Consider the following 10,640-nt stretch of genomic DNA (forward strand, 5'->3'; position numbering starts at 1 on the left):
GCAGAGATCAAGCCACTACACTCCAGCCTCAGTGACAGAGCAAGACTCCCGCTCAGAAAAACAAATATTAATTAATTAGTTAAAATGTAGTGTGACTAATGATAATAACGATCATTTCTTTCATTCTATTAACATTCCAAGTACTGTGCGAAATTCTTTACGTAAAGTTTCACGTTTTTAACTTCCCCATAACCCTATAAGCTGGGTATTATTATGTCCATCTATAGATGAGGAATATTAGAGGCCTGGAGGCATTAAGTGTCATGCAGTAAGGAAGGGGCAGATCTCAGAGTTGCCTGGCTACAGAGCTGGTGTCCCTGACCCACTGTGTGCCTTGACTGCCGCCTTAGGCTGGGTTTGAGGAGGCCTTCCGAGTCTAGGGTCATTATTACATTTTCTTCTACAAAGCATATTTCTGGTAAATGGAACTGTTTATTTTTCCCCAATGCTCTTTTTTTTTTTTGAGACAGAGTCCTGCCCTGTCGACGAGGCTGGAGTGCAGTGTTGAGATCTCGGCTCACTGCAACCTCCGCCTCCTGGATTCAAGCTATTCTCCTACTTCAGCCTCCTGAGTAGGGGGGATTACAGGTGTCCGCCACCATGCCCGGCTAATTTTTTTGTATCTTTAGTAGAGACAGGGTTTCACCATGTTGACCAGGCTGGTCTTGAACTCCTGACCTCGTGATCTGTGCACTCAGCCTCCCAAAGTGCTGGGATTACAAGTGTGAGCCACCGCGCCCGGCCCAGCTATGTTCTTATCCTTTGTCCATCTGTTTCTGATGGCAATAGAAACTTCACCTTCCAAAAACCATCACTGGGAGTCCACTTTGTGCAGAGAGAGGAAAAGCTTCCATGCAGGTAGGGGCCCATCAACACCCCTGCAGCCTCCTCCCTATCTGCCTGCAGGTTGCAGCCAGAGGAGTTCAGAGCCTCTACAGAGAGCACAGCTTCTCCAACTGGAACAGACTCCTCCTAAAGGAATCTCTTCAGGAAGATTATTTCAAGAATACAACATACATGTATTCCTCCAAAATATGCTTAGATGAACTTAAGTAATCAGAAGGATGTGTGTGTGTGTGTGTGTGTGTGTGTGTGTGTGTTTTGCATGTTCTTGGTTCACAGAACCCCTTGAGAGGTCCCCGTGGGCAGTGAGCCTGTCTGTAGACATCTCCCTCCCCTCCTTGATGTCACAGACCTCACAGTCCCTCTGAGGGGCTGATCTGCCCCCCGCCCTCTGGAAGCTGGGAGGTTGGAAGAGGGGACGCCTGCAACAGAGCCAGCACACAGCCGGGGACTAGAAGAACATCTAAGCCTTCGTTTCTGCTGTTCAGAGTCCATGCTTCCTTCACCACTGGAGTCTCAAAACCTCCCCTCACTCAACAGGGAGGTGCTGCTCCAAACTCTGCGCAGACATTAGGGCTGGGGAGGGGGTGGTGCAGAGGGGATTATCTATCCACCAGGTGAGGGGGCACCTGCCCCTCTCTCAGCCTGGTCTGGACCCGCCTCCTGGGCTCTGGCTGCAATGCCTTTCTGCAATGTCTTGGCCTTGGCTCCTGCCCAAGACAAAGACAGGGCAACCTGTCTTTATGAGAGGTTCCTCTGCCAGGGGGAGGGACCCGGAGAAAACCAGAAGGAGGGCCAGAGCCAGAGAAAGCTAAAGCACCCCAGGGCCTCCCACAGCAGTGCCTGAGCAGGAATGGAGGGGGGCCGTGACTCACAAGGCCCTGCGAGGTCACTTTAAGGAGGACTGTCCAGCTGCAGCAAGACACTGTAAGCGGGTGTGGGTGGAAAACGGCATAGGTGCCAAGGCAAGAAGTTGAAGGCAGAACCTGTCTTGTGTAATGAATACATAGTTAGAGAATGTAGCAAGAACATTACAGCTGAAATAGAGATAAGATCTAGAAATAAGTACATAATTAATCCTGTAGGATCGTTAGTTCTTATGGTAACCTTTACTCTATTGTTATGATATGGGACCTTGTGGGTGAAGTTGGTTTAGGAATGGAAGGGACATTGTAAAGAATGACCACGAGGCAAGAGTGCAAGCTTAAAGTTACACGTTAAAGTCACAACTGCAAGTTACAGCTTAAAGTTACAACTGCAAGTTACAAGTTAAAGTTACAACTGCAAGTTACAGCTTAAAGTTACAAATGCAAGTTACAAGCCTATAACTTGCAGTTGTAACTTTAAGCTGCAACCTGCAGCTGTAACTAAGTTAGCCAGGACAGCACTCGCTGCCCAGCAAGTCAGGCTTGGTAGTAGAAGCCTCCAGAGCCCAGCTGCCTTTCTCTTATCCCCGCGTCTTGATTCTTTGTTTCTGTCTTGATTCTTTGTTTCTACAATCTCTCCTCTCCACACACAAAGAGAACACCCACCAGACCCGGTAGGGCTGGACCCTACAGGCAGGAAGTGAAACCACAGCGCTTCAGAAAAAGAGCGGGACTGGGACAAACCTAGCAAAGAGGCTGAGCATGAATCCACCGATCAGGTACCGCTGCCCGCTGTGTCTGCTGGGCCCCTCCTGCTCCTTCCTGCCTGGTGGGCCTGCTGGGCCTCAGCCCTGGCCTCCCCTGCCCCTACCCATCCCCAGCCCTGGGCTCCGTCCTCTCTGGCTCCTCTGCCGCCCCTACTCCCAGCCAGGCTCTTTGCTCTGCTGTGTGGTTGCCCCACTGCTGCTTCTGCATGGGCTGTCTCCCCGGCCTGCCCCAGCTCAGGCCTCCTGCTGAGACTCTCCCCTGAAAGTCATGGCCAGGCTGGTGCTCCCCGCCTTGGGAAGGTGCTCCCTCTGCGTGCTTCCCACCATTCCTCAGCTCTGGAATGGGGAGAACTGAACCAAAGGAAGATTGGAGCAATCTGGCATTTTGTTCACAGGGCTTTGGTGGATTTTCTGTAAGATTTACTTTGCTTAAATACAAAGTCTTAGGAGAGGGTGTGGGGGAGGAAACGGTCTCTGAAGCACAAGATAAATCATGTCACCCAAGGATGACTCCACGGTGAGCAGATGTCCCCACACATAGGTTCCAATCCAAGGTCACTCTTCTTCTTGTAGAACATGACCAGTAACGTGGAAGGAGATAAAAAAAATTCAATGATCAAGGGAAATGCTCTTATTTTAAAATTTAGTAAGAAGAGAGGCCGGTCCCCAGTGGCTCCCTCCTGCAGGGCCTGTGATGCAGAGGCTGGACAGGGCTGGTCTGGAAACGGTCCCCAGCTCCATCCTCCACCCCAGCTCTGTGGCCTGGGCAGATTACCCTGCCCTCTGTGCCTCTGGCACCTCCTTTGTAAAATGGAGCTGGCTCTTGCAGGCCTCAGGCACATGTAGCACTTAGAAGAGTAGCTCACGCCTGTAATCCCAACACTTTGGGAGGCTGAGGCGGGTAGATCACGAGGTCAGGAGTTCAAGACCAGCCTGGCCAACATGGCAAAACCCCGTCTCTACTAAAAGTACAAAAATTACCTGGGCGTGGTGACCCACACCTGTTTTCCCAGCTACTCAGGAGGCTGAGGCAGGCAATCACTTGAACCTGGGAGGCGGAGGTTGCAGTGAGCTGAGATCAAGCCACTTCACTCCAGCCTGGGCAACAAAGCAAGACTCAGCTTCAAAAAAAAAAAAAAAATGAGAGTAGCCTGGGTCTGGGAATTCTGTATGATCCCAAAGAAAAAGAATCGTCATTGTCATCAGACAGGTAAAATGTGAGGAAGGAACTGAACCGAAATGTTCAAGCAATTATTTTAGGGTGGAGAGTTGTATTCTCTGTTGCATTTTCCTAATGGGTTGGGAGATGTGTGGCAGAAAAACTGGGAGGTGGAGGGTGGCCCATTGGTAGGTCCAGAGCTGGGGTTCCAGCTAGGAGAGGTCACCTGGCTGCCCCTGTCAGCATCCCCTCCTCTTTCTCTCTCCCAGTCTTCCTGCCTGGGAAAGGGGCAGACATGCTCAGGGCTGTGCAGGGATGCGGGAGGCCCAGAGCCCAGGGCCGTCCAGGGAGTGGGATTCAGTGTCCATCAGCCCCGAGGACCCGGGGCCGCTCTGCATTGGCAGGTTTCTCTCTTGTGCCTTCAGACACCCGATGGATGCTATGTATCCGGGCATATTCTACTTCCACTTTAGAAACCTACGGAAAGCCTACGGTCGGAACGAAACCTGGCTGTGCTTCACAGTGGAAGGTACAAAGCACCGCTCACCTGCCTCCTGGAAGAGTGGCGTCTTCCGAAACCAGGTAGCACCAACGTCCTAGTTGCACCCCCAAAAAGGAGCTAAACAGCTGGCATGCCATGCAGAAAACACAACAATAAGAGACGTGGCCAGCAGGGGCTCTACAGCGTGTGCTCTTCTCCCACATTTTCTTTTTCTTTCTTTCTTTTATTTTTGAGACAGCGTTTTGTTCTGTTGCCCAAGCTAGACTTAAGTGGTATGATCTCAGCTCACTGCAACCTCCACCTCTGGGGTTCAAGCAATTCTACTGCCTCCGTCTTCTGAGTAGCAGGGATTACAGGTGCCTGCCACCATGCCTGGCTAATTCTTTTGCATTTTTAGTAGAGATGGGGTTTCACCACGTTGGCCAGGCTGGTCTTGAACTCCTGACCTCAAGTGATCCACCCACCTTGGCCTCCTAACGTGCTGAGATTACAGGTGTGAGCCACCATGCCCAATGCCCTCCCACATTTTTTAAGTCCTTGGCTCAGATCTTCCTGCCTGACTCTCCTGGGATCCTAGCCTGGAGGGGGTTGTCCTCTTCACAAAGGCGTTGTTTGGAGCCCAGCACCCTGATTCTTGATTTGTTTCCTAAAATCTTGTCATGGAGCTGTGCGTCCAGCAGTCCTCAGGAAACAGCAGCTATGGGATGCGGGGTGTGGGGTGTCCAGCGTGGTGTCTGTGTCAGTCACTGCTGGGCTGGTGTGGCCTCCCCCACCACTGCCCTGATTCCTGGATGTCAAGGACACATCATCACAGGATGGTGAACCCTCGATCCTCACCCTGCTGCCCACAGTGGACCACTGACCATCTCCCCACCCTGTCATGTCCCACTCTCCACCCAGGCAGGAGACTTTTCACAGTGTGTCTGGGGAGGGAGCTGTCTGTGTTCTGGGCAGGCCTGGCTGACGGTGGTGCTGGCCATGGAAACACCCAGGGCTCAGGAGTGAAGGGGTTCCAGTCCCCATAAGCTAAAAAAGCAACAAGAACTGGCAGAAGTAATTTTAATGTCTGCCTTAGCTCTAATCTTTCACATACAATTTCAACATATAATTAATATAAAATTCCTCACCAGAGAGGTGAACATTCATTTTATTCTGAGACATGTCAAGATCTCTAATCAGAGCCCCATTTCAGGTGCTCGGTAGCCCCCATGGTCAACCTTGAACTCCATGGGGCAATGCTGGTCCAGTGACCTCCCCAGCAGAAGGCAGGCAGGGAACAAGGCAGACCCTAGGGGGCCAGGCCACAGCAGGGACTGAGGATGCCTCCTGAATGGATGCCTGGGAGAATGGATGCCAGAATTCACACATGAGGCCGTGATGAGACAGGGAAAGTCTCAATCAAATAAAGAAGGAAGGGACCAGGTGTGGTGGCTCAATGTAATTCCAGCACTTTGAGAGGCCGAGGCAGGTGGATCACCAGGGGTCAGGAATTCGAGAGCAGCCTGGCCAAAGTGGTGAAACCCTGTCTCTACTAAAAATACAAAAATTAGCCAGGCGTGGTGGTGGGCGCCTGTAATCCCACCTACTCAGGAGGCTGAGGCAAGAGAATCGCTTGAACCTGGGAGGCAGAGGTTGTAGTGAGCTGAGATCACCCCACTGTGCTCCCGCCTTGGTGACAGAGCAAGACTCTGTCTTGGGAAAAAATAAAAATAATGAAAGGAAGGAGAAGGATGGAAGGAGGAAACTCAGTCAATTAAATGCCCTTGCATCTACTATGTACCCATAAAAATTAAAAGTAAATAAATAAAATAAGGCCATGCATGGTGGTTTGCACTCATAGTCCCAGAACTTTGGGAGGCTGAGGCAGGAGGATTGCTTGAGCTTAAGAATTTGAGATCAGCGTGGGTAACATGGCAAAACCCTGTCTCTAAAAAAAAAAATAAGCCAGGGGTGGTGGCACGCACCTGCACCCCCAGCTAATCAGGAGGCTGAGGTGGGAAGATTCCTTGTGCCTGGGAGGTCAAGGCTGCACTGAGCCCAGATCTCACCACTGCACCCCAGCCTGGGCAACAGAGAGAGACCCTGTCTCAAAAATACATCAAGAAAGAAATGCCTTGGGGCTCCTGGCCTGCCCTCTGCTCCCATCGCCCCACCCCTGCACTCCTCCTGCTCCTGGTCTGAGCTCCCCCTACCCCCTCCTCCTCCTTCCCTAGGTGAGTCCTGATCCCTCCTGTCATGCAGAAATGTGCTTCCTCTCTTGGTTCTGCCACAACATGCTGTCTCCTAACAAGGACTACGAGGTCACCTGGTACGCCTCTTGGAGCCCTTGCCCAGAGTGTGCAGGGCAGGTGGCCGAGTTCCTGGCCAGGCACAGAAACGTGAGGCTCACCATCTTCACTGCCCGCCTCTACTACTTCTGGAATCCAGGTTTCCAGCAGGGGCTCCGCAGGCTGAGTCAGGAAGGCGCCTCCGTGCTGATCATGGGCTATGAAGGTGAGATGTGCAGGGCTGAGGAGAGCAGGTGGCGGGGGATGGCATGAGGGACAGGTGGGTCTGCAATGCTGTGGGGCGGGGCAGTGTCCCCGAGGAACCTGTGGGGACAGGCTGGTGGTGACTGCAAGTGGCAGCCAGGAGACCTGGCCTGGGAGAGGAGGGCCCAGGGCCCGGGAGAGAGGCCTGCTGGGCCCTCACTGCTTTCTCCTGTTTTTTTTTTCTCACAGATTTTGAATATTGTTGGGAAATCTTCGTGTACAATAACGGTCAGACATTCAAGCCTTGGAAGAGACTACAAGACAACTCTCTATCCCTGGACAGAACGCTGCAGGAGATTCTCCAGAGAGGGGTCTCCCTGGGTCTCCCTGTCTGGCTGCTCTAGCCTCCTGCTCTTCCTGCGAGGGCCTCCAACCCATCCTGGACCAGCTTTGCTTTTGCTGGATCATCCTGAGCTCCTCCTGTCCTCAGGCCCATTCCACAGTGCTCCCTGCCTCACCGCCTCCTCCTGGCTCTCCCGGGCTCCTCCTGCAGAGGCCCCTCTCTGCCTCCATGGCTGTCTCCATCCACCCCCTTAGAATGCATTCCCCAGCCTGGCGCCCCTAACCTGGCTCTTCCCATCTCTCCAACAAAATCTTATTAAACTTAACATAGGCTGGGGGTGGAGCCTCAAGCCTATAATTTCAGCACCTTGGGAGGCCGAGGTGAGAGAATCACTTGGTATCAGGAGTTTGAGACCAGCCTGGCCAACATGGTGAAACCCCATGTCTACTAAAAATACAAAAAAAAAAAAAAAAAAAAAAAAAATTACTCAGGCCTGGTGGCTCATTCCTACAATGTCAGCTACTCGGGAGGCTGAGGCAGGAGAATCGCTTGAACCCAGGAGGCCAAGGCTGCAGTGAGCTGAGATCACGCCACTGCACTCCAGCCTAGGTGACAGAGCAAGACTCCCTCTCAAATAAATTAATTAAATAAATATAAATAAATAAATAAAATGTAGTATGACTAATGATAATAATGATCAGTTCTTCCATTCTATTAACGTTCCAAGAACTGTGCTAAGTTCTTCACATAAACTTTTACAATTTTATCTTCCCCATGACCCTATAAGCTGAGTATTATTAGGTCCATTTATAGATCGATCTAGGGTTATTATTACATTTTCTTTTACAAAGCACGTTTCTGGTAAACTGTGGGTAACTCTCCATCTGGACACTGAGGAAGGAGCGCTAAGCAGATCCCCGGCAGAGTTAGTGCCTGAAGAATATCTTAGTTTGTAGCAGGAGCGGCGGCGGGAAACGGATCTCTCGGACACCGAATACAGGAGGAAGGAGTTTATTCGACTGGGAGCAAGGTGGCATAGTTGCCTAACAGCCAAGCTCTCCTAACAAAGGAAGGCTCCGTCTTTATATAGGCTTATACCTTAGATGTTACACGTGGAAGGATCTTAGGTTTGTAGCTTAACATATGAAAAGGGTCTCGGTTTACAGTCTCAGGAATTACATATGAAAAGGGCTTCAGTTTACAGTCTTAGGAATGAAAAGGGGAAGTTTACAGTCTTAGGAAAAAGGGGAAGTTGATCTGAGATGCCTGGGTCTCCCTCTTCAAGTTTATAGTGCTATTACTCAGTTATTTCCTTTCTATAATCCTTTATGTATAATCATGTATTAGTTTATAGTCGGAACAACTGGTGGCTGAAGAATATCTTAGTACTCAGTTATTTCCTTTTATATATATATAATTATATCTTAAGTTTATAGTCAGAGGAATATTTAGGGCAGACTCAGTACAGAGCATGAATTAAGGGAAAAGCAGCTATATATATATGTATAATCATATCCTGCTTATAGTCAGAGGAATGTCTAGAGCAGACATGATGCAGAGCATGAATTAAGGGAAAAACAGTTATACCAGGACAAGAATCTATGGCCCAAACGGTAGTCCCTCTGCCTGAAAGGGACTACCTGGCAGGCCGGCCCAGGCGGCAGGGTTCATTATCGTAAAGAGACCCGCTGTACAGCAGGCTTGGCACAAGAGGCACTCCTCCTGAAAAGGAGTTGTGGTACCTTGTGTCCAGTTCTTGTGGAAAGTTGGCCTCTGGCAGGCAATCCCGTATGCGTCAGAAGGCTTAAAACCCCTCCCATATAATCGCACCTTGGTGGCTGTGAATGCTGTCAGATCTGTTGTTACTGTGTTGACTCAAAGCATCCTCCTATAGAAATCACTGGACGCTGCCACGGGTGGTGGTAGACCCTGTCAACTCTGTCGCTGCTGTGCTGACTCAAGGCATCCTCCTATAAATATCCTTAGAAGTAGCCTGCCCATAGATAAGGGATGATGCATACTGCCCCCTCCTCACTGCACACAGCCCACCTCCTCGGTGACCTAACAGAGGTGGACCCCTTGTTCCGAACTGCCCACCTCCTTGCCTCGGTGACCTAATGGGGGTGGTGGGCTCCTTGCTTATAGCTCAAGCAAATGTCTTGACTCTTATCACTATCCTTAAGATAACCTCACTCACCACCCTGCCCCCTAACCTATACCCGATAAATACAGATGCTTCTGGACATTCGGGTCCTCACCTGTCTCCGATTGCAGGTGGCATGCCCCCCCACCCAAGCCCAGCTGCGCTTTCTTTGTCCTTCTGTGTCCCGTCTCTTTATTTCTTGGATCCTGTGCCTCAGTACAAAGATAGGGGACACCCCACGCACAACCTTGTAGGGCTTGACCCTACAGTAAACGAAACTGTTTATTTAATACCAATTTTTTTTTTTTTTTTTTTTTTTTGAGACAGAATCTTGCCCTGTTGCCCAGGCTGGAGTGCAATGGTGCAATCTGGGCCCACTGCAACTTTTGCCTCCCGGGTTTAAGCAAATCTTCTGCTTCAGTCTCCTGAGATGGGGTTTTCACCATGTTGGCCAGGCTGGTCTCGAACTCCTGACCTCGTGATTGCCCACCTCTGTCTCCCAAAGTGCTGGGATTACAGGTGTGAGCCACCACACCTGGCTCCACCGATGTTCTTATCCTTTGTCCATCTGTTTCTGATGACAACAGAAACTTCACCTTCCAAAAACCATCACTGGGAGTCCACTTTGTGCTGAGGGAGGACAAGCTTCCGTGCAGGTAGGGGCGCTGCTGCACCCCCAACACCCCTGTAGCCTCCTCCCTATCTGCCTGCATGTTGCAGCCAGAGGAGTTCGGAGCCTCTACAGAGAGCACAACTTCTCTAACTGGAACAGGCTCCTCCTAAAGGAATCTATCCAGTAAGATTATTTCAAGAATACAATGTACATGCATTCCTCCAAAATATGCTTAGATGGACTTAAGTAATCAGAAAGCTCTGTGTGTGTTTGTGTGTGTGTGTGTGTGTGTATGTGTGTGTGTGTTTCACATGTTCTTGGTCCACACGGAACCCCTTGAGAGGTCCCTGTGGGCAGTGAGCCTGTTTGTAGACATCTCCCTCCCCTCCTTGATGTCACAGACACCACAGTCCCTCTGAGGGTCTGACCTGCCCCCGACCCTCTGGAAGCTGGGAGGTTGGAAGAGGGGACGCCTGCAACAGAGCCAGCACACAGCTGGGGACTCAAGGCACATCTGAGCCTTCGTTACTGCTGTGCGGAGTCCACGCTTCCTTCACCACTGAAGTCTCAAAACCTCCCCTCACTCAACAGGGAGGTGCTGCTCCAAACTCTGGGCAGACATTAGGGCTGGGGAGGGGGTGGTGCAGAGGGGACTCCAGCCTGGCCATCCACCAGGCAAGGAGGCACCTGCCTCTCTCTCAACCTGGTCTGGACCCCCCTCCCGGGCTCTGGCTGCAATGCCTTTGTCTTTCCTTTGGCAATTCCCTTGGGTCCTGCCCAAGACGGATAAAGACAGAGCAGCTTGTGTTTATGAGAGGTTACTCTGCCAGGGGGAGGGACCCGGAAAAAAACAGAGAAAGAGAAAGCAACCAAGGGCCTCCCACACCAGTGCCTGAGCAGGAATGGGGAGGGGCCATGTCTCGCAAGGCCCTG

General features: G+C 51.0%; 1 protein-coding gene across 3 annotated transcripts; it reads left to right on the forward strand.

Annotated features, from left to right (window-relative positions):
- Nucleotides 1-1,698: 1,698 nt before the first annotated feature.
- On the forward strand, nucleotides 1,699-7,199 carry APOBEC3C (apolipoprotein B mRNA editing enzyme catalytic subunit 3C). Of its 3 annotated transcripts, XM_064368340.1 has the most exons (5): nucleotides 1,699-1,770; nucleotides 2,365-2,488; nucleotides 4,061-4,217; nucleotides 6,351-6,630; nucleotides 6,858-7,199. In XM_064368340.1, exons 2-5 carry the CDS (start codon nucleotides 2,472-2,474, stop codon nucleotides 7,010-7,012), a joined length of 609 nt encoding a protein of 202 aa, XP_064224410.1. In that variant the 5' UTR covers nucleotides 1,699-1,770; nucleotides 2,365-2,471; the 3' UTR covers nucleotides 7,013-7,199. The 3 variants fall into 3 exon arrangements, with proteins under 3 accessions (XP_064224410.1, XP_064224408.1, XP_064224409.1); XM_064368338.1 differs by lacking the exons at nucleotides 1,699-1,770; nucleotides 2,365-2,488 and having other exon boundaries at nucleotides 3,622-4,217; XM_064368339.1 differs by lacking the exons at nucleotides 1,699-1,770; nucleotides 2,365-2,488 and having other exon boundaries at nucleotides 3,622-4,164; nucleotides 6,379-6,630.
- The last annotated feature ends 3,441 nt before the right edge of the window (nucleotides 7,200-10,640 follow it).

Source organism: Aotus nancymaae, unplaced genomic scaffold, assembly GCF_030222135.1.
Source record: "Aotus nancymaae isolate 86718 unplaced genomic scaffold, 86718_ANA_hifiasm-v0.15.2.pri h1tg000076l, whole genome shotgun sequence".
Lineage (NCBI taxonomy): Eukaryota > Metazoa > Chordata > Mammalia > Primates > Aotidae > Aotus > Aotus nancymaae.

What these genes read in the sequence shown, in the direction of transcription:
- APOBEC3C (XM_064368338.1), top strand. Translation starts at nt 3,951, where the DNA reads ATGCGGGAGGCCCAGAGCCCAGGGCCGTCCAGGGAGTGGGATTCAGTG. An exon ending in GTGGCGTCTTCCGAAACCAG is followed by an intron (nt 4,218 to 6,350) that starts GTAGCACCAACG and finishes CTCCTTCCCTAG; the next exon opens with GTGAGTCCTGATCCCTCCTG. An exon ending in GCTGATCATGGGCTATGAAG is followed by an intron (nt 6,631 to 6,857) that starts GTGAGATGTGCA and finishes TTTTTCTCACAG; the next exon opens with ATTTTGAATATTGTTGGGAA.